General features: G+C 41.5%; 1 protein-coding gene across 1 annotated transcript in view; it reads right to left on the reverse strand.

Annotated features, from left to right (window-relative positions):
* Positions 1-22,756, reverse strand: part of SLC9A9 (solute carrier family 9 member A9) — a 219,552-nt gene that overhangs the window by 182,174 nt on the left and 14,622 nt on the right. The window contains exon 4 of the mRNA XM_052804257.1: positions 22,358-22,434. Coding sequence (XP_052660217.1) covers positions 22,358-22,434 — 77 coding nt within the window. The remainder of the gene's footprint in view (positions 1-22,357; positions 22,435-22,756) is intronic.

Genomic DNA, 22,756 nt, shown 5'->3' on the forward strand with positions numbered 1-22,756 from the left:
ATGGGAAATTTACTTTGTAAATATATGAAGAATAAATGTTTTTGATGAGAAAAGATTGAGATATTTGTATAAAAGATTTTGACTTTGGAGCAGCTCTAACACAGTGACAATAGATTACAGGGGATATAATTCTTAATTGTGTATGTAAAAACATCAAACCAGGGGATGACTAATTTTTGTCTAACTCGTGAATTACATATCAAATTAAACACAAACATGAATAAGGCAAGCATATGGGATTTGGCTAGCTGAAAATAACACTAAAAGCTGTTGCTTCTCCTTTTCTTCACTTGCTCAGATTGAGTATCGCTCCTAGATACTGATTCCTGTCAATAGGGTTTAAATGCAGAATAACTGCATGAATAACTGTGGACTTTTATTGCTACTCACTGGGCATGACTGTCAGTCCCTGACAATGCCCTAAACATATTTTATTGATCTTTGAGTATTTAAAGAGCTTGGAGAAAAAGTCCCCTTTTCTTTTCTAGGCATGAACAATTCTGTCAGATGAATCATATAAACATTTGCCTATCAGTAAACCAAATTCATGTGATACAATGCTTTATGAGACACAGTGTTTACTAACATAAATTAACTGGTAATAAAAAGGAGGAAAGTAAACTCAACTTCCCCTGTAAGAACAAGCTGATTATTTCATTGCAAGTTACGCTTTTTGCTTTTTTTCACCAAGTCTATGATAACTGATTGAACAACATTTTCCTTCAGCTGAACCAAAGGCTATCAAGGAGTGAGCAGAGCTGGAACTTAGGAGTAATGAATGATCTGTCCTCACCTCTAGTATGTCCATTGCTCACATGAGCAGTTCGACAGGGTGCCAGTTCTGTGCTGTTCCAGCCACCTCCTTTTCCTATAGGGATCTTTAACCTGGCCAGGTTACAACACTTCCATGCTGGGTGATGGAAACAAAGAGGCTATATCAGACCTGAGAACTGCATACTAAGCTTAAACAGACCTTAAATTTCCAGGTTTGTGAAGACAGAACAACACTACTGATTGGTAGAAAAGCAGGTCCAGCTTACTCAGATTCAGGGTAAATTTATAAATGTTTGTCACATTGTACGGTTACTTTTGCATCAGAATGTAGCAGTTGCTCAATAGTGCTTATCACTCCAATAAAGCATGTAGAACAGGGAACAAGAAATACAGCCTACAATCAAAACTGCAGGGGAAGTCTGTGTGAGAAAAACGCAATGTAATTATTATGGCTAGTAAGGACATTGGGGCAAATGTCACTATTCCTGCAAAAGTGTGCAATGGGATCTTTATATATGCATTACTCAGAGTTTTTCAGTTCTTCTAGAAGCACAGTTACCCTTGCATGTTATGCTGGGCAGTATTCTATTAGAGGTGAAAGAAATACTTACTGAACCACTGACAATACTGTATTATGTTTCATACACGCCAGCATTGGCTTCAAAAATTCTCACCACAGCCCTCTACTGATGTGGGCCAGGACATGGGTGGAGTTAACTGACTATGTGGTAATGCACTGCAATCAGACACAGATTTGACAAGAGGCTGGAAAATATTTTTCCAGCAATAGGACTGATTAGACATTCACAGCTAGAGCTGAAGCACTGTAGAAATGCAAATAGATTTGTTCTCTATAATGGCAGCAATTACTGCTTTGCTTCAGCCTATAGCTGGATCAAAGCAGAGAGAAAAGGACTGACATTTCTGCACACTAGAATTGCTCCTTCATTATTTCCATGCTCCCAGGTTTTTATGTATACTGGATAAAGTACCCAAGAATGCACTGCAGAGTAGCCTTTTAGGGATGGAATAATGAGCTATATGGTCTAACAGCTCTTTTCTTGCTCTAATTTCTGTGCCTCCATGATCTACTCCTTCATTTCATCACTTCAAAGATCAGAGAAAGATTATAATCCTAAACGAGCAAGACTGAAGAACATTCCCTTCCTGGGAGGGCACTGATATAAATTAATTGATATTACATCACTGAGCATTGCCTACTGTGAACCATGTTAACTGTTGGTTTTGATATTATACAGCAGCTGTAGCCAAATTTGTTTAACACTGTATTGGGTTTGCATGGCAAGGTTTTGGTAGCTGAGGGGTTACAGGGGTGGCTTCTGTAAGAAGCTGCTAGAAGCTTCCTCCATGTCTGATAAAGCTGATGCCAGCCAGCTCCAAAACGGACCTGCTGCTGGCCAAGGCTGAGCCCATCAGCGATGGTGGTAGTGCCTCTGGGATAACAGATTTAAGAAGGGAAAAAAAAGTTGCTGTGGCACAGAAACTGCAGCCGGAGAGAGGAGTGAGAACATGTCAGAGAAACAGCCCTGCAGACACCAAGGTCAGTGAAGAAGGAGGGGGAGGAGGTGCTCCAGGCGCCGGAGCAGAGATTCCCCTGCAGCCCGTGGGGAAGACCATGGTGAGGCAGGCTGTCCCCCTGCAGCCCAGGCAGGTCCACGGTGGAGCAGATATCCACCTGCAGCCCATGGAGGACCCCACGCCGGAGCAGGGGGATGCCCAAAGGAGGCTGTGACCCCGTGGGAAGCCCACGCTGGAGCAGGCTCCTGGCAGGGCCTGCAGACCCGTGGAGAGAGGAGCCCATGCTGGAGCAGGTTTTCTGGCAGGACTTGTGACCCCGCGGGGGACCCACGCTGGAGCAGTTCATGAAGAACTGCAGTCCGTGGGAAGGACTCACGTTGGAGAAGTTCGTAGAGGACTGTCTCCCATGGGAGGGACCCCACGCTAGAGCAGGGGAAGAGTGTGAGGAGTCCTGCCTCTGAGGAGGAAGGAGCGGCAGAAACAATGTTTGATGAACTGATTGCAACCCCCATTCCCCGTCCCCCTGTGCAGCTGGCGGGGAGGAGGTAGAGAAAATCAGGAGTAAAGTTAAGCCCAGGAAGAAGGGAAGGGTGGGGGAAGGTGTTTTAAGATTTGCTTTTATTCCTCATTACCCTACTCTGGTTGATTGGCAATAAATTAAGTTAATTTTCCCCAAGTTGAGTCTGTTTTGCCTGTGATGGTAATTGGTGAGTGATCTGCCTGTCCTTATCTCGACCCATGAGCCTTTTATTTATATTTTCTCTCCCCTGTCCAGCTGAGGAGGGGAGTGATAGAGTGGCTTTGGTGGGCACCTGGCATCCAACCAGGGTCAACCCACCACAAACATGCAAACATACAAATACAGTTTTACAGAGTATCTATTCAGACTTCACTGTAAGCTGTAAGTTGCAGAAATCTTTTTTTTTTTTTTTTTTAAATCTCATATGGACAATCGGTTACTCAAAATGCTTGCCAGTAGCAGTTTGTACCATAGGTTGAACCACAGTTCAGGAGATACTGCTCATATCACATTAGAGAAGTCTTTCTTAAATCAGGACAGGCCTCCACAGATGGGAAAAATTTTTTAGACTGCTCACAAAAGTTAAAAGTGCTTCAGAAATAAGTAAATATTAATTGTTTTAGGCTGCCTGTTGGTATAGCTCCAGGTAATTAACTTAATATTTCTTGAATTTCTTGACAAAACTTTAAAAATTAGCCTTAAGATCTCTACTTCCTTCAGTTTGGAGTTCTTGCTATGTTAACTTATATATTATACTTTTCATGTTACATTTCAATTTTTTATACATGTGCACACATACAGCCTTCTTTTTCCATAGCGCTTTCTCCTGTACAATAACCACTGGGCTACGTTTTGGAGCATTGAAAGGGTTAGAGACATTACAGAAATACTCACACTTGTCAAACTCCTACTGACGTCAACAGACATTTGGGCTTACGAGGAAATAATGATGACAATGTTTTTTCTAGTAACTGCATGTACGATAAAAACCAAACAGAATATGAAAGACAAGACAGAAGAGCACAGCAGAGCTGTCTGCAGTTAAGCAACAGCACTAGCAACAAGAGATCAGGGAATAAATCTTGATCCCACATGATAGATGAGGAAGACTCAAGACTGGAAATGAATGTTAAATACCCGTTCAGTCGCACGAAGCCGCACGGGCTGCACGGGGGGCGATCACCAGCGCCCGCCAGCACCCCGAGTCCCTTTGTGAACTGCGCTTTGCCACCCTCTGCTGTCCAAATCCTACACAAGCAGCAGGTCGTCATTTCGCAGAGCTAAAACCTTATTTGAAGCAAATTGTGTTTTCTGGGGCCTAGAACTAAAAAAGTGGGTATCATCTTCCAGTAGCCTTTTACTTCACAAAATGTTACATGAGCTTGGTCCTGGGGTGTTCCCAGCTCCCAGTACAAACCCAGAAAGGGAGCGCTAAGTATAAATTTGGTACATTTGGTTTGCCACATCTTTTTCAAATACTTCAGCTGACTGCAGGTGGGACGAGACACAGTGTCAAAAGGACAGGCAGAATTCTGCACCAAAGCTTCTGGCCCAGAAGCCAATCTATCGCTACCATGCAGCCTATGACTTTGACCCGGCCTAAAGAGTCCTCTAGGATGGATTGTTCCCTATTTTCCTGCTCTTCCCCATCCTGTTGCAGCTTGAGCCTTAAGAATACCCGAGCCTTGTTTGTCCTAGAAAGACTGTACCTGCTTTTGCTGATTGAAAATATTTCAATCTCAAATTAATTTTAGTGAGTGTTAGAACTTCTAAAGGATAAAACCCAGATCCATTTACATTCACTGAAGCTTGAATCTATTCAGTGGCATAGAAAGCAGAACTGCCTGCAACACCTTGCCAGGAGAAAAAGCTCAGATGAAAGGAGGAATCACAGCACTAAGGATTTTACATTTCCATTGCACTTTGAAGTTCAGCTCTCGCTCCCCTCCCTACCCGAAGCAAGCTAGCACCACGGTGTGTGACTACATGCTTGTAAGTGGTTGGTTGAATCTGCCTCCAGGCACTCTCCTCCTAGTCTTCCTTGCTACATTTGAAAGATCATCTGCCTCCCCAGCATCTGTTCATGAGCGATGACGATCAATGCTAAAGGAAGAGAAAGGGCATCCCAATGGCAATTTTATTAACTGGAAATCATACATGAGGCTTTCAAAATGGGCTAGCAAGAGGAAATTAAGAATAGGTTAGACTATAATGATCAAGCAGATCAAAGAAGTGAGAGAAAGAGGGGAAAGTAACTCAGATGTCTTTTTAGAGGCAGAAAGTCCTGCAGAAAAGGAGGTATGAAGGCACAAATATCTCAGCACAGCATCTTGGCACTGTACTGTTACACATTCCCTTGAGACAGGGGCTTACATAGTATCACTATGGAAAGAAGAGAGCATTCCAGCAGGGATATTGGCTGAATATCACAGCAGTGTTTCCATCCCCAACATGTTAAAAAAAAGCAAAAGATAAATAATAAGTCCTCAAACAAGATTTTTATTAAATGACATAGCTTGTATTCTTTGGATTATTCAGCTTTTAGTTTGCAATTGGATCATGTTTTCCAGTTTTTCTTCATAATGAGGCATTAAAAAATAACTGAATATGAGGTTTTTGAACAACAAGAATATCCTCAAGTGTGGCACTTTAATTAAAATATCAAAGATAAAGAGGTTTGCCAATAAAACCAGGTTTGATAACCCAGAGGTGTGGCACACCTCTGAAATGTGTTGCCTGGCTTCGGCCACCTGTCCTGGCTGTTACCAAAGGGTTTTGTCCTTGTAACACAATGGGGTTAGTTGTTGTTGAAAAGACATATGTACACAGAGTTTGAATAATTAATTTTTTCAAAGCAGAAGCCACCCAGAGGCCAGTACCTAATGAACAGAAGAAGAACACAGAGGAGAAATAGCTTTGAATGGTGTGGCTACAGACGCCTTGTTTACAGCCCATGACAAGCTAACCTCATGGTGTGGCATTTTTTTCTCCTCAGCCCTTCCTGAGGCTCTTTAATCAGGGGGAATATTATCTGAGAAGCTTTGTGGAACTGTGTCCTTCATAAAGCATTTGTGGGAAATGTGTTAAACTGCTACCAGTGCGCTCTACTGATGTGAAAGCAGCCTGGCTGGATGCTCCACAGCTTTCCCAGGTCAACCTAAGGGAAGAACAGCCTGGTTTAAAGAATCTATGAGAAAAATTGGAATTTGTCCTTACATTATATTGAACATTTTTACCTTTAGAACCCAGTGGCTGTTTGTCTCTACCCTGCACTGTAAGTTTATGAACTGACAATTCAGCCAGAGAATGAGAGCGAATACTCTGAAGGAACGAAGTCTGAATGGCTTAGGAAGCTTGGGTGACCATTGCCAGCTGTCCTATTAGGCTGTGTTTTCTCCTGGCCAGACCCTAACACACATGGACATGTATTTGAGCCTTACAGATTTTACCAACAGGCACGTCTTCTCAAACACTGAAACCAAAGGTACCCTTCCCTCACAATGAGCTTTGATCACCAGTTGATGACGCTCTCCTTGCTACTGTAATAGCACATTGGTTTGTTATCCTGGCTTTGTTACTCTTGTTACTCTTTTTTTCCCCACTCAATCACTCCACCAGCAGTGGAAAAGCCTTGCTACCTTCTTAGCTCCCAGACACAGTTAAGAGGTAATAATGCTTCTTTACTACATGCATGACACATGCTTTCAGCCAGACTATGGTGTGAGGGACACATGAGGGAGTGCTTGTGGACACTTGTGGCAGACCTATTCCTAGTTACCTAAATTTCTTGTATTAGTGGAGTACATGAACAGGACCACCTACTGCCTGTCTGATAACAATTGATACTGCCCTATAGTAATGTTAACACATTGCAGGTCAATATGTTATTAATAGATTAATCTATTCTTTCATTAAAAAAAAAATTACACAACATCATCCACACCACTGAAGAGACAGTTTTGCGGGGAGAGGAAGTTACTTGATGTTACTTTATGTGTCTTGGCTCACTAGGAAAATATGACAAAATTTATGTGCTTACAATTATCATTAGATCTTAATTTTTGACAGGTTTAACTACTACCTTCTCTTCCCATTTATTTTTAAGTGAGTTGTGTGATTGTGAATGCGCCAGTTTGATAGCCCCAAAGACAGAGAGCATCTGTTTGCCTATAAAGGAAATATATTTACAACATTCACTTCCCGAAACTGCTCCCGAAAGAGCGCTTCAGTCACACACTTGAGGGGCTAACAAGAGGATCAGTAATGTAAAACCCCCATCATCTTGCCAAGATTACTAATGAGGCTGCAATTTGCCAGTGAGAGGTTGCAACTGTAATGGGTTTTGCAGTGTATTCCTTTTACTAGAAGGGCATTGTAACAAATTCTGGCTTCTGAGTCACTTCCAGTCCTGCAAGTGTTCCCATAACTAATGTAATTTTGTTAGTGATGTCCTTAAATCATTGTGTCATGATTCCAGTAACTAAGTCCATACATAGAAAACTAAGTGAAAATATTTCAAAATCAGGCTGATTATTAACATTCTGACATTTAGGCATACTGGACAACAATTTTAGCTAAAAGACTCCCTCGCATCCATGACATCCCTGATTTCCTAATAATAGTTCACCAGAATTGTTTAATTTACTGTGTTATTCAGAATCCTTGGGTAGATCAGGGTTTGAAGAGTGACATTTGAAGGATGATGCTTGTTTGGTAACTTGTAGTATACCCTTACAATCAGTGCTCAAAATTGGAGAGAAGAGAAGTGAGTGTCCTGGCTCCTGCAGACTTTGGAAGTTATTCCTGTCACCCAATAAACAAGAGAGCTGGCACTGTCTCTTCCTGATTTGGAACTGGAGCATTGCCTCACTCCAGTTATCCTGAATCTGGATGCCCCAAACTAGGCCCACCATGTGGATAGGTGCCCCACCACTAGCCTAGAGAAGAGCTCTAAATAGAAACCAGGCACTTGAAAAAAAAGTTTTGGCTGAGAAATGAAATGTTTCTTTCCCTCTTTAATATTTTTCTTTAATCACCTAAAAGCTAACACAAAATCTGCCTTTGGATCAGCTTGACATTTCTCCTACCCGCTCCCCGCGCTCAGCCATGTACGTGAGTTCACAGGGAGTGCCGAGGAAACCCGGGCTCTGAAGTTTTAGCTAAATCTTGCTTTTCTCCCGCCAGCCTGACGACGCGGGCGGGACGCCGTGCCGGACTGCCGGCTGGGGCGCTTCCCACCTTTCCGAGTCAACACTTCGCCGCCGCCCCCCACCGCCCCCGCCCCACAACCACGACGAACAGCGATGGGGAAGGGAGGAGCGGAGGGAAGGCTGCCACAGCGCGGCATTTAAGCCGTCTCTAGATGAACAGCATATGAAAAAGGCACTCCCCGCTGCGGCACCGCCTCGGCGGACGCTTTTCTTGCCCGGCTGTCGGTGGGCGCGAAGCGGTGCGGAGCGGGGCGGGGCGGGGCGGGGCCGGCCCGGCCCGGCGCAGGCAGAGCGCGGCCGCCACCTGCTGGCTGCCGCCGGGCCCTGCCGCCGGGCCCTGGCCGCCGCGGGGGCTGCCTGCCGCCGGGCCCTGGCGCCGGGGGCTGCGGCCGGCGCCGAAGTGAGGTCCGGGTGGTGCCTGTGTGAGACAGGAGCCAGGCCCCCAGTTCTTGTGAGCACGGCTCCCCAGGCAACCGTCCCATGCAAGAAAGTGTGCATTATTTGTAATTTTTTTCTTGCTGCACTACTGGATGCTATCGTCGAATACTTCCGTTTGCTGTTTCTCTCACTTTATTTTTATTTTAAAAATAGTTAAGGTGCTTTTTTTTCCCCTTCTCTCTGACGTGTGTGGAAAGAAACGCCGATGGCCTGTATCTTTAACAGAGAAAAGAGCTTACAAACAGTACAACCACACGTGCTGCATGTTAAACATACGACAAAGTTCAACAGCGAAATGGGACCGTTCAGGGCCTTAATAAAACCTTGAGTAAGGCTCTCGCACTGAATGTCTGACTCAGGATCAAACACAAACGTTCCTTTTGGCCACAGCAGAGGGCTGGTTTGGAAAGGCGCCAAAATGGGATTGTGATTTGGACAGGAAACCAGATCCTGAGTCACCCAGCTGCATCTGTAACGCTCTGGCAGTGCTCTGTGATGCTGGCCTCACCGAGGCTGTTCTCTCTTCCACTGTACATTAATTTTTGAGCTACCTGAATGATGATGGCACAAAAGTGCTTTTCAGATCCTCGCAGCGGTACAGCAAATGGCGTATCACAGCCCAGTGACTAGAGCAGGGCATGGGGCTTTGCAGTTATCTCCCAGCTCTGTCACTGACACTGTGAACGGTGACATCCCTTAACATGTCAGCAAGTGAATTTTTCCACATCTAAAGTGAAAGCAATATTCTGCTTCCTAGAAATCAAGCCAAACTTAAAAGGTATTTTAACATCTTTGAATGAGGTGGTCTACGTAGCAGAGAGGTTAGACAGGTAATAATGTTAGGCTATAGCACAAATTGTGGATTTCTGTATGGGCCAAATAAGATAGCATTAATAGGAAGATTACTGAAAGCTGGTTAAATCAAGTCACTCACCATGGAAGGACTTGTGGGTGGAAGACCCACTCTCCTGCTGGGCTCAAAAAGTAATGAACATTGGTTTGAAATCCAGCTGGCACTTGGTTACTAATGCTATTCCTCAGAGATGGATACTGAGATCCGTTCAAAGCTTGACCAGACAAGGCTTGGAGTAACCTGCTCTAACTTTTGAAGTTAGCCTTGCTTTCAGCAGGGGATTGGACCTGAGGTCAATTCCACCCTAAATTATTTGATGACTGTGACAAAATCACTCAGAATGTTGTTTGAAGGGAGAGACACACAAATCAGCTGTATTCATATCCCAATGAACAATGGAGGACAAGTGCATAAACCGCATGACGTGATTTGCAAGAGGACTGAACAACATCACATAGATTCCACTGCTTTCCTAATTTCATTTTATGATACTTATGTTCCATAGAGATTGTATAAACACACACTCTTTCCCCTCCCAAAATCAAATAAATGAAGATCATTCTCATACCTAATGTTTTCATGTGCAGTCTCACTTGGATTAAATCAAATAGGCAAAAAGAACTCTGAAAATAATCCCTATTCCTCAGCAAAATGAGTCTTTCCTTATTTTCACCACTGAGTGGGTTGTAATGATGGGTGGAAGGAAGGTGAACAATTTAAAAAAATACTTTGTTTTTCATTTTCATTCTGAGTAATAGCAATCCTCTCATACAACATAAGCGGGCTACAAAAAGTCATCGATGGTGCAGTATGTAGGTCAGTCAGTGTGCCTATATATGACCTTACATTCTTGTTGCAGAGTTTCACTATTAGTCATTGTTTATTTACAGATCAAGTGTTTTTTAGCGGTGACATCATCCTGCTCAAAATTTGCAGCGTGCACATAAATACCACATAACAGATAAAAGCACCCATGCTCCCAATAAGGGAGAGGTCAAAAAGGAGTGGCGATTGTGGTCTTTTGACATTTCAATTTTGGTTGCTGCTAAGCTTCAGAGAGAGGGTGGTTAGCTGGGGAGAGGTGATGGTGCAAAGAGCAAGCAAGTGCCCAATGAGTATATTACAGAAATGAAAGTGATTTTTCCTTTTTAAGGTATGGAGCTGGCTATGAACACAGGCTAATTAGCATTTTAACAGCCATCTTCATGCATAAAGTCCTTGCTGCAGCAGGAAGTGAAATAATCCTAGCAATTTTTCTTCAGTTAAGACTTTTTTATTGCAGACTCCATATTTCAAAAAAAAGTGAGGAGAAAGAGAAACTGCCTAGGAAGCTAATTGTAGACCAAATTCCTACTCAAAGCAGGGTCAGCTATGAGATCAAACCAGAGTGCTCTGGGCTTTAGCCACTTAGGTCTTGAAAACCTCCAAGGATAGAGGTCGCACAGCATCTCTGGACAACCTGTTCCAATGCTTGACTGTCCTCATGGTGAAAATGTTTTTGCTTATATCAAGTCAGACCTTTTTTAAATTACAATTTATGTCTGTCAATTTGTCCTACCACCATGCACTGCTGTGAAAAGTTTGGCTTTGTCTTCTTGATAACCTCCTCTCAAAGCCTCTCTTATCTAGACTAAACAAGCTCAGTGTCTTCAGCTTCTTATTATAGGGCAAATGTCCCAGTCCCTGTCCATCTTGGTGGCCATCCACTGAATTTGCTGCTGTTTATCAACATAGTCAAATGTACAGAGTATGGAGTCAAATGTAATGGCATTCTTCTCAGACAGAAAGTATTCAGAGGAGAGCCAAGACTAGGGAAACACCTTAGATCGTTCATTGCCATCTTAATACGCAGGAACAACCAGGAGCTGAAGAAAAGGTCTGTATGCTATTTAAATGTCATCTATCTTTCACTGTGGGTAACCTGACTATCTCATCAGACCAGCTTTTGTAGGCTCTGTCTCCACTGAGCGTTGCACCTATCCCAGAGCCATCATGAAAGCTGGTGTGTTTACAAAACATTTCAGCCTAATAGCAGTTGTGCTCCACAAAAGATTAATCAGATGCAAGTGTACTATTTGATCAACCGGCTCAGAAGAGGGATATACAAAATTGTGGTGGGTGGGTGAACAAAGCATTCTTTGAGTTGGCATATTAGGAAATTTTCATGGTAACAGGTATCTGTGTCATCTTCTCCCTTTTTGCTCCAAGTCAAGCACACCAGTGAGCTACTACTGCCTGTACGCTTCCAAATGTTGGTCAGCGTTTTATCTAACAGTAAACTGGTCAGTTTGATGAGACTAAAGGTTGCAGGCAGCTCCATGATACTGAAGTAGAATAGGATTTTCCTCCTCTGTTTTAAATTTCTATTACACCTTTCACCCTGAAGCAGCTCAAAACACTTTGCAACCAATTTACAAATTCCTGTGTGTATGACAGAGGTCATGTCATTGCCCATCTCGACTCAGAAGGAAGCATGGCATGGCTCACTACCTATCAAAGCCATACAGTTATGTATGGCCTGAAGCAATGCATAGCATGGGCTGAAGTAGAGATATCTTCCTCAATCATATGCTTTATGTGCTGGTTTGTCATGCAGTGTGGAAGAATGTGGATGGAAAAAGAACAAATACACCAGAGTCAGTATACCTCCTTCTCCTACTTTTATTCTCTTCTGTAGCCTGGAATTGTTCTGGGAAGAGGGTATGTACTTTAGAGAATGGCAGTGGACTGTCAGGATATGGGGCCTGAAGGGATGCATATTTTCCATTTTACCAGCTCTGTAAAGATGTTTTCCCTGAAAGTTAATATAGAGACGGAGAGAGGAGTCTTGCAAACTTGAGACTTCCAAATGATGCCAAGGCAGGTGGGTTGCACAGGTGTATGGGTGGTCTACAGCCAGAGAAATAGCAGATGGCAGTCTTTGGAGACCACATTGGGTGTCAATTCTTAAAGGATCCATGAAGATCAGGGAAGCAGACATTAGGAGATCTATCCAAAAGTACTCATTCCTGCAGTAAAAAACTTCAACTTCCAAGGCAAGTGGGAAGAAACTTTGTAAAAAAAATCCAACCCAACCAACCAACCAACCAACCAAACCCCAAACAAACTCCTCCCTCCAGTGTGGGGTTTCTTGGGAAATACCTGGACTCGAGTGTTTTTCCTGTTTTGCAACAAATGCCATTTGCATGTTTTTCAAAGAGTGCATGATTTAAATTTTTTGCTGGATTCCTGGAGAACCTACTGGGTATCAAATACCAAATTAAACGTCCTTTTGATTTTAGATGAGTCTCCTGGTATTCCACGTTCTGTTTATCTCTGCAGTCCCACACCTTTGACGTTCCCTATAATACAATTCTTTCAATATCCTTAGTATGCTGAGGGGTTCCTCTGGAAGAATACAAATAATTACACCCTGCTGTTCACCACATCTGTTTCTGAGAAGAAAAGCTGTGTTTTCTGCATGATCAACTCTGCTGCAGTAAACAATGTCAGATGTTTATTGCGAAATAGCTACAAATTCTGACTGAACTTGCAGCAACACACATAGTTGAATGCATCGAAGTACTCTTGGAAGAACTTTCAGCTCTGCGTGGGTGTTAGTGGTCTAGGAAACACTATTTTATAACATTGTCTTGATTTAACACAGCTTCTTATCCATAAGTCATGCAAATTAGAGGCTTTTTTTACTACTTTATAGCTTTTAGAACTGCTAGAACTCTCTGAGACTTATGTCTACGAGAAAGCCTCTTCCTGTTTTTACTCCCTTTGCAAAATTCCTACACCCAGGTATCATAGCAGGCATATATTTTCAAGGTTCTCTAAACTCACACTTTATTAACCCATTTTGGATTCACTGAACACCTTTAAACAAAAGTGATAAGGAGGAACTACCCCTTGCAACTGCAGCTGTGAGTTGCAGTTTGCAACTCCACAGGCTGCAACAGAATTACTTTAGATTTGGACTGACCAAAGAATCAAAGCTACTGCATTGGGGCACTGAGCTGCACATTAACAACTAAACACACCAATTCTTTTACTGCTGGGGCTCAGTGTTAGGTTGCCTTCTTTGGAGAACACTGAAGAGACTTTGCTTGATTTTTCAGCTAAATCATGCCTGTTGAGTTTCTTGAAGTCAATGCAAAAAATGGTGCAATACAGCCTCATGACTAGAGAGAAAACACCTGGCATTCAGTCCAAGATAGGACATGAAAGCAGCCAAAAAACCAAAAAAGGGTACCAACACTGGTACTATACTCTTAGAAAAGTTACACTACATTCAAATGAATGTCTGTGTACTAGTTTTGCCTTTATTTCCAGTCATAGGCTGAATATCTGGCTTCGTAAGATTAATAGAAATTAATAAAGCCTGACATCTGATGTTCAGGGGGTTTTATCACTGAGGAGGGCAAATAATCTATATATAATTTTTCCCTCTTTCTCCCTCAGTTAATCTCTACAGCACCAAGACACTTTAACACTCCCCCTCACCAGTTTCTGTTTGTACCAAAAATCAAGCTTTTATTCTTGCCTGTGGGGAGGTTAAGCATTTGCTATTTACAGGTGGTGTGTGGAGGAAAGATGGACCTGGGTTTTTTTTGCGTCATTTGGTGGGAACATGCAGTAGAAAACAGTATTTTAATTAGGAAAAAAATACTACTTTCCTTGTACATGAGCTAATTCTTAATTAATACAAAAATTATCATCTGGGAAGGCAAGAGCTTAGTTGGTGTAGCAGCAGATAATCCTTGTATAGGTATTTGCTTAGTTTATGGAGAGCTCTGTAAGAGAAGATTTTTTTTCTGTTACCCTTAACCTGGCCCCATTTTTCCTTGCAGAAACAGTTTCCAAAATCCAGAAGAATCCCATAGTACTGTAGAGTAGATTCAAGCCAAACAACATTTGGTTTTGCTCTGCTGAAGCACATAGCTACAAGTGTTTAGTTTTGTCATGGTTTAACCCCAGTCAGCAACTAAGTACCACGCAGCCACTCACTCACTTCTCCCCACCCAGTGGGATGGGGGAGAGAATCAGGGGAAGAAAAAGTAAAACTCGTGGGTTGAGATAAGAATGGTTTAATAGAACAGAAAGGAAGAAACTAATAATAATAATAATAACAAGAATAAAATTACAATAATAGTAATAATAAAATAATAGGAATATACAAAACAAGTGATGCACAGTGCAATTGCTCACCACTCGCTGACCGATGCCCAGTTAGTTCCCAAGCAGTGATCCCCCCACAGGCCAATTCCCCCCCAGTTTATATACTGGACATGATGTCACATGGTATGGAATAGCCCTTTGGCCAGTTTGGGTCAGCTGTCCTGGCTGTGTCCCCTCCCAACTTTTTTTGCCCCTCCAGCCTTCTTGCTGGCTGAGCATGAGAAGCTGCAAAAATCCTTGACTTAGTCTAAACACTACTGGGCAACAACTGAAAACATCAGTGTGTTATCAACAGTCTTCTCATACTAAATCCAAAACGTAACACTATACTAGCTACTAGAAAGAAAATTAACTCTATCCCAGCTCAATCCAGGACAAGTTTCCAAGTTGTAAAGTCTATCCATAGCCCTCAGATGAGAAAGAATAGTCAGATTGTAAACTCAATACTGTTTCACATCAGCAGACCCCATTTGTATATTCTGTTAAGCTTCAGTGAGAAAGTAATACAGAATGCACCCATAACCTAACTAAACATCCCTCCAGCATTTGCCAAACTACCAAAATATCTGTGAAGATTAAAAAAAAAAAAAAAATCCCCAGAGTCACGCAATGCTTAATAAACATAACCATCACACGCTGAACCTCTCACGCATGCGCTGCCGCATGCTTAATGAGAGATGGAACCTGTGTCTACTGAGAATTTGTCAATATATCAGTATATCAATAGTCCTGTCTCATGTTCCTATGAGGCCAGAGCAAGCTACTTGTTGTTGAGAAGGTTGTAAAACAAGCTAACTTTTCAGGAGAAAACGAATACACCACACACACAAAAAGTCACACCTTCTTTTTGTTTTGAAAGACTGTTTTCTACTAAAAATGATTAATGGTAAATAGTCTGTTTAAATGGTATGCCAGTGGAAGGAATTTGTCTCCTAACCTTTAGAAGTAGATTTCGATAGGTATACTGATGAGAACTAAACCTTTGACTGTATAGTTATATCAAGATGCATCATATCCATGTAAATTGTGTAAAGAAAAGTTGAACATTCTTGCTACTGCTGCTTATTAGCAACACTGTTATTAATTCAGCCCATACCTTCCTCCTTTAGGAGGCACAAAGAGGGGCTGTTAAAAGTGTGCAGTTAAGAGTGAAGAAAAAACATTTTCATGTGATGATGGAAACACGATACCACAGACATTTGAATGGAAAATGTCTACTTTCATAGAAAGGTTATGATGGAAAACCCAATCTCATGCCTTTTTTTTTTCTTCAAAAATATCTGGAGTAGTATTTGATATTTGTTGATATTTCCTTCTCTCTTATAAATTTATATTGATATATGTGTATGTCTTGTGTATAGAAACAAAAAATTATTCTGGTTTTCAAACAAAAACATTTAAGATTCAGTTTTTGAAAGAAAGAATTTAGAAAATATTATATTATATTATATTATAATCTCAGCTTTTAGTGATCATATGCAACAAACATTTGAATATTCATTTGTAGAATGGTGAGGAATGGCAAGGGCAAGGATTCTTGACTGCCTGTGAAAATCAAGTATGATGACTTATTCCTTACACTTTAATTTAAATGTCAGAAGAAACTTCTCTGTCCAAACTGTTCATCACTGCAGTTAAACACAGAGGTACAAAAGAAATATTTTGATTCTATGTGGATTTTTTAATTAGAAGTTCACTTTTAAGCACTGATTACCATGAAACAATCTGATATGTTTATTCTAAGCAAGCATCCATATGCTCACAGACTTGCACTGGAATTAATCAGGCTAAACTAACCAACTTTGGCTCTAGTTGGAAAAAAGAGAAGTCCTCTCTCTCCAGCCAAAGAAGTCTATGCAAACTGAGTAGCTATCACAAACACCTACATCTTTCCCCTTAAAACAGTGATGATCTCAGAATGACTCTTCCTAACACCAGTATTATCAGCTGTTTGTATTTTATAACTTCACTGTCTTGAAACTACAATTACTCTATTTTTTTTCTGATCCAAACCTTATTTTTTTCTCTCAGCTTTATTCAAGCTCACTGCAGCCACAAGGATAGATCAAACTTGGCCTAAGTTGTCTGCAAATACGTTTGCTATTTGAGTTGCATGCTCAGAGCACTTTAAATTCCAGAAAAATCAAGGCTTGCCAAACATACTAGGCAGGCTGGAAAAATATGAGTAACTGACTGCAAACATGCTGCATTCTGAATATCTAAAATGTGGGTTTGGCATTGCAATTTGAGAGAACCCAAGTGAAACTGAATCAAAAATCACAGATAAGGGCAACTTTATGATGTCAGTGTGCCTGTGCATAGGTATCTTGGCCCTTGCTGGCACTGAGAATGCTGATCTAAGAAGCCAAGATGATTTCAAGTGCAGGGAAAAAATTGCAAATCTTTCTACTCTCCCTGCCACTCAGTACCTCGTACGTTGCTCTGATAGGTTGTTACCATAGTGTCAAGATTTTTTCCAAATACTTGAGCACTCTCCCATTATCAAAATTGAAAATATCTATCACAGGCATCAGTTCTGGAAGATGCATCCCATCAGATAACACAGTTTATTAAAAACAAAATCTAAGGGAAGAGAACACTATTCCTTGCAGAAGCTGAAGTTAGGTCCTTCTCCCTGCTTCTTCCTAAAGGGTTAAAAAAAAAAAAAGCAAGAGGGGGTGGATGTTCATTTAATTTTTCAGCAGCTCAGTTTTCATGGGCTCTCTGAGTAGCATCAGCTCAGTGCTGCTTCAACTTACAGTCAGTCATCAATACACAGCTAATATCCAGACACATATTGCAAAGATGGAATAACCCCATGCAACAGTCACACAGGAGCATGACTGGCTACATAGTTACGTGCAGAAAACTCCTGGAGGATACCAATTGAGCATGAGTCAGAAGTGGACTTCATAATTGCAGCTATGAAGGCTAACTGCAAACCAAGTAGCATTCATGGAAGCGTAGTGAGCAAGTCAAGAGAAGCCATTAGTCTCTTCTTGGCACTTGTAAGGTGGCATCTGGAATAATGTGTTCAGTTTTGGACCCCCAGTACAAGAAAGACTGACAGGAGACAGTCCAGCAGAGAACCACCAAGGTAATTAGGGGGCTGATATAGGCATGATGTGTGAGAAGAGACAAAGGGCTGAGTTATTTCAGCCTGGAGAAAAGCAGCTTAGCTTTCTCTTGTAACTAGGAGGGGAGCTAACTGCTGTCTTCAACTAATAGGTGGTTATAGAGAAGATGAAGCCACCTTCTAAGGGGTGCATAGTGAAACGATGGGAGGCAATGGTTACAAGGTGAAGCAAGGGAAGTTCCAACTGGATATACAGAAAAACAATCTTTGTAGTGAGGGCGGTTAAGCCTGGAACAGGTTTCCCAGAGAGCCAGCGGAATTTGCGTTCTTGGAGATACTCAGAACTCAGCTGGACAGGGCCCTGAGCAACTGGATTTAAATTTGAAGCCAGTCATGCATTTATTAGGAGGCTGGACTGCAGACATCTAGACATTGCTTCCAACCTAAATTATTCTCTGAGTCTGTGAAACTCAAGTAGTCTGCTACAGCAAGAGACTGCCCACCCTATACCAGAGAAAGCCTCAAGAGAGACTTAACCTGTATGATTTTTCTTAGGAGTCAAGAGCTGTCTCCCTGATCATCCCACACTATTCTTCAGGAGATGGGAAGCTGGGACCACTGGCAGAGAAAAGATCTGTTGAGAGACTGGATCTTGTATGATCTTATATCATGCAGACCTAGAGTCAGCAGACTCTGTTCACCATGAAGGGGACAACTTCAGCAATTCTGCAAAGTCAATATGTCTTGGAGTGGGGGAATTTCTCCTTTCCCTCATGGGATGTCTCTGCATGGATCCTTGCTAGTCAGACTCGGTGCAAAGGGCATAATTTGGCCTAGCTGGGAGAGCTTGGAAATTACTATATCTTGCATGTGTGTTAAGTGGCTGAGGACAGTATTACAGCTAACATGGGCAGGCACTCCTCAGAGCAGTATTTAGTTGAAAACAATTGCGTTGCTGCACTGCCTTCACTAAAAAAAAAGCAATCCCTCTTACCTCTCCATCCCCTGCCCTCAGTGGGAATATCTGATTATAGCCTTTTCACCCAAATTCCACACAGTTCCTCTTTCCTGATGCCAGAAGAAAGCATTTCACACAAAAGCAAAGATTTACAAAGAGGAGACAGGCACCATTGTGTCAGTGTGTTCCATGGCAACTTTTTAGCAATCTTAAGAGTTTACAACAATCCAAATGATGTTTCTGTTCTTTATTAATGATATTTCCCAGCTGTTTCTGGTTTACAAAGAGAGGTCTGGTCCTTTGTTATAGGCTGTACCCTGTCACTACAGCAAGCCCCACAGGAGGAGTTCACAATGGGGTGCTTTGTAATTCACTCAGGCAGGAAGAGCACAGTCCCAATGAGAGGCTGCAGATACACAGAGTTTAAGTCTATGTATATTGATGTACAGTACATGTATATGTGTTGTGTATATATAATAAAAAGTAAGTACATGCTTAATCATACCTATGCACAAAATATTTGTCTACAGCAATGCAACCTAGAAGTACCTCAGGGTTCTGTCCTTTCTTTTGTAACAATAGTTCCCTTCAGTAAAGTTTTTATATCATCTTTATTCTTCACGCACTCATTATCCCATTCTTATCCTGACATGTACATTATGCAAACATGCTTCACATTCACATAAGCCCTGTTCTGAATATATTACTGCCTCCTCTGCAATGATTTCAGTGGGGGTTGTGGGTTTGTATGGGACACAGTACAAGGCCCAGTGCTGCTCAGTGCTTACTCCTCTACCTTAGGGTTTCTTTTGGATCTTTATCCCTGACTATGGGCTTGAACTTTGAATTGCGAGTAGGAATTGTTTCTAGTAGGAACTTTCTGTAGTAGTTGCTATCTGCAATTATTCTGTTTTAGATAAAATAACATGGATACAGGAATGGCAGTATTTGGAATTTAGGGTAAACTCCATATATTATGTTTCTTTTAACAAGCTTATCAAAGCTGCTCTGGCATTTTCCATTTACAAAGGGCAATGGCACATGTCAGAGCTCATAAACCAAAGGCATGTTTAAGAGCATCACTGGGCTGGACAGCCCTACTGCTTTTCTGAAGTCTTACAGAGCTATTAGCAATTAATTTACAGGACAGAAAGGTTCAATGGCTAAGACAAGTGAGAGGAAGCACAGGAAGAGTCCTAATGAGATCCAGAACTACTGTCACCTCAGTAATGTGCTAGCAATCAGCTCAAACTGTTATCAGGATGTAGATTTTTTACTGACTTTATAATTCCAACCTTAGGGGTCCTACTAGCCATATAAATGGGTATGAAAAGAAGAGCTCCTCCCAAGAGCTAGGGTCATATGGAGGTGTATATTACTGCAAATAAAGATGGGGGAAAAATATGAGTGATGTAGCTGTCCAAGCTGTGATCTTCATGGATCTATGAGCAGGTATTCACCCCTCAAGTGACAATGCTGTGATACTGATGTTTCTCTTTCACATAGATAAGTGCTTTTGGAGCTCTGTCACAAGGTGTAGAGCCTCACAAAGAAATGAATAGAGAGGTTTAAATGTAGGGACATCAAGCAACCAGGCAGGAAATTATTCTGATTGTTTAATTATGGCATTTTGTGGAACCCTGTATATTCTGGGTCTTTAAAACTCCATGCCTATTCCCATTAGAAAAGAAGGATCCCCAAGATCCAGAGCTTTCTGCCTCACATCCTTTTCCAGAGGAGAACAAGCAATAGGAGAGGTGGGAGGATGAGGTGCCATGTCTCAAGGAAAGCAAAATTTCGGAAAGAAAAGCAAGATTAAGCTTTTCCTCTCCAATAAGTGAGACACATAGCACACTGTATCCTGGAGTTACAGATTTGTGTCTGAAATTGAAGGTATCCTTTCTCCTTAGCCCATAGATGTTCAGCAGTTTTTCTTACATGAAGGGGAAACAGCCACATACAGAGCTTACACTTCTTTGTATTTCAGCACAGAAGGTGATCATACTTTCAATGTTGCTTTTCATTGTGGAGTCTAAAATTTCCTGACATTTGGACTGACCATAGCTTGCAGAACATTTAATAGCCACAGTGCCTCAGGTACGTTATGATTACTAAGCTACCTGATTGTTAGGAAACTAGGATGTCAAGATAGATACGATGACATACCCATAAAAGAACAGTTTTAAAATCATTGAACTATAAGTTATAGGTCATGCATGTGTTTTAATATTATCAAAATGACATTAAAGGTTCCATCTCATAATAATGCCAGCAAGGAGCTTATACCTTGATGCAGCACATACATCTTTACTTAAAGGTCTATTATAAAGAAAGGGAAAAGACAGAAATAAAAAGTTAGTTGCTTCTATAATTTGAAAGTGCTGTTCATAGGTACAGAATTTGGACCAGTCTTAAATTCAAGCACTCTCACAAAACCTGAACTGCTTCCATAAATCCTTCCATATCATGCAGAGATGTAAATGGTACGTTTCAGAGTTCTACAGCCCAGGACATCAAGTAAGGCCTACAAGATGCAGGGTGCTTCCTAGTCTAAAACGTGAATACCAGGAAGTTCCATGACTTTCTCCCATTTTGACTCTGCACAATCCCAGCAAGACCAAGGCCTCTCAGCAAGACTTACTTATATGCAACACTGCTCCATCACCTCCACAGACCATACAGACTCAGCTAGCTCAGCTGTTTCTGCACCACACTGCATGATCTTCAACTGCGTTTTGCATGATCTTCAACTAAAAAGTTTCACTTAGCCTTTGAAATTACTCCAGTTATTTTACATATACACCACTAGGTATCTGTTCCTTCCCCTTTACAGATTTAAAGTCCTTCATTTTCTGTTACAGATCTGCTCTCTTCTAGAAGGAATTCTGGTTAGAAGCATGGAATTTCAATTGAGAGAATGGTTCTATTTGTCAGGACACATGGTTAAAGCTACAGGGTTGTAAAAAGCAGTTCATGCTTACATCAGTCACAGACCAGAAATGAAGGACACGATTTCCTGAATGCCCTGGACATTTCTTGATATCCAAGAGTTTTGCCTTTCCCATTGACCACAGTTCAACCCCAGCCAGCAACTAAGTAACATGCAGCCACTTGCTCGCTCCACACTTCTCCAAGTGGGATGGGGAGGAGAATCGGGGATAAAAAGTAAAAATTATGGGTTGAGATAAGAATGGTTTAACAACTAAAATAAAATAAAATAAAACAATAATAATAAAATATAATAATAATAATTGTAATGAAAAGGAACATAACAAAAAGAGGGAGAAATAAAAGCCAAGAAAAGATAAGTGATGCACAATGCAATTGCTCACCACCTGCTCACCGATGCCCAAGCAGCAACCTGCCCCTCCTGGCCAGGTCCCCGCAGTTTATATATTGAGCATGGCATTCCATGGTATGGAATAGCCCTTTGGCTAGTTCAGGTCAGCTGCCCTGGCTATGCTCCCTCCCAGCTTCTGGTACACTTGCTTGCTGGCAGATCATGGGAAACTGAAAAGTCCTTAACTTAGGATAAGTGCTACTTAGCAAGAACTAGAACATCAATGTGTTATCAACATCATTCTCACACTAAATCCAAAACACAGCACTGTATCAGCTACCAGGAAGAAAATTAACTCTATCCCAGCCGAAACCAGGACACCATCTCAGCTTTTCCTGATAAGGAATTACTTTATCTGTTACGCAAGGTATTAAGTATATTGACAATATAGTGACTGCAATTCTTTTTACAGTTTAGTTTTTAATTGAAAAAAATACCAAGCACTAATAATGACTTCAGCAGTAATAGCAGAAGGCATTCACTTACCCTATGACAATGCAGGAGATGGCAGTTCCCAAAAAGGCGTAGGTTAAAATTGATCCTAAGTTACGAAAAAAATGTCTCTGGGGAGGAAAGTTTGAAAAAAAGTTCTTTGTAATACAGTCAATAAAAGAACTTTCAGACAAAGCTGAAACACTGCATCTAGAAGTGCCATTTGTTACAACCCATACCTCAAATATAAGATGAAACAATACAGGCTACATCAGTTATTCTGGAAAATACAATTTAAGATGATTAATTTTTTGACTGGTGGAATGCCACCAAAATTCCCTCTTTTATGTATCCGGCCAAACGCTTCAGGATTGTAACAGAAGTTCACATTGAAAGTATCTGATGCAAACAGTATCAGAACCCCATCCCTTGAACGAACAAAGTCCTAATCAT

This window comes from Harpia harpyja, chromosome 12 (assembly GCF_026419915.1).
Source record: "Harpia harpyja isolate bHarHar1 chromosome 12, bHarHar1 primary haplotype, whole genome shotgun sequence".
In the NCBI taxonomy this organism is placed as follows: domain Eukaryota; kingdom Metazoa; phylum Chordata; class Aves; order Accipitriformes; family Accipitridae; genus Harpia; species Harpia harpyja.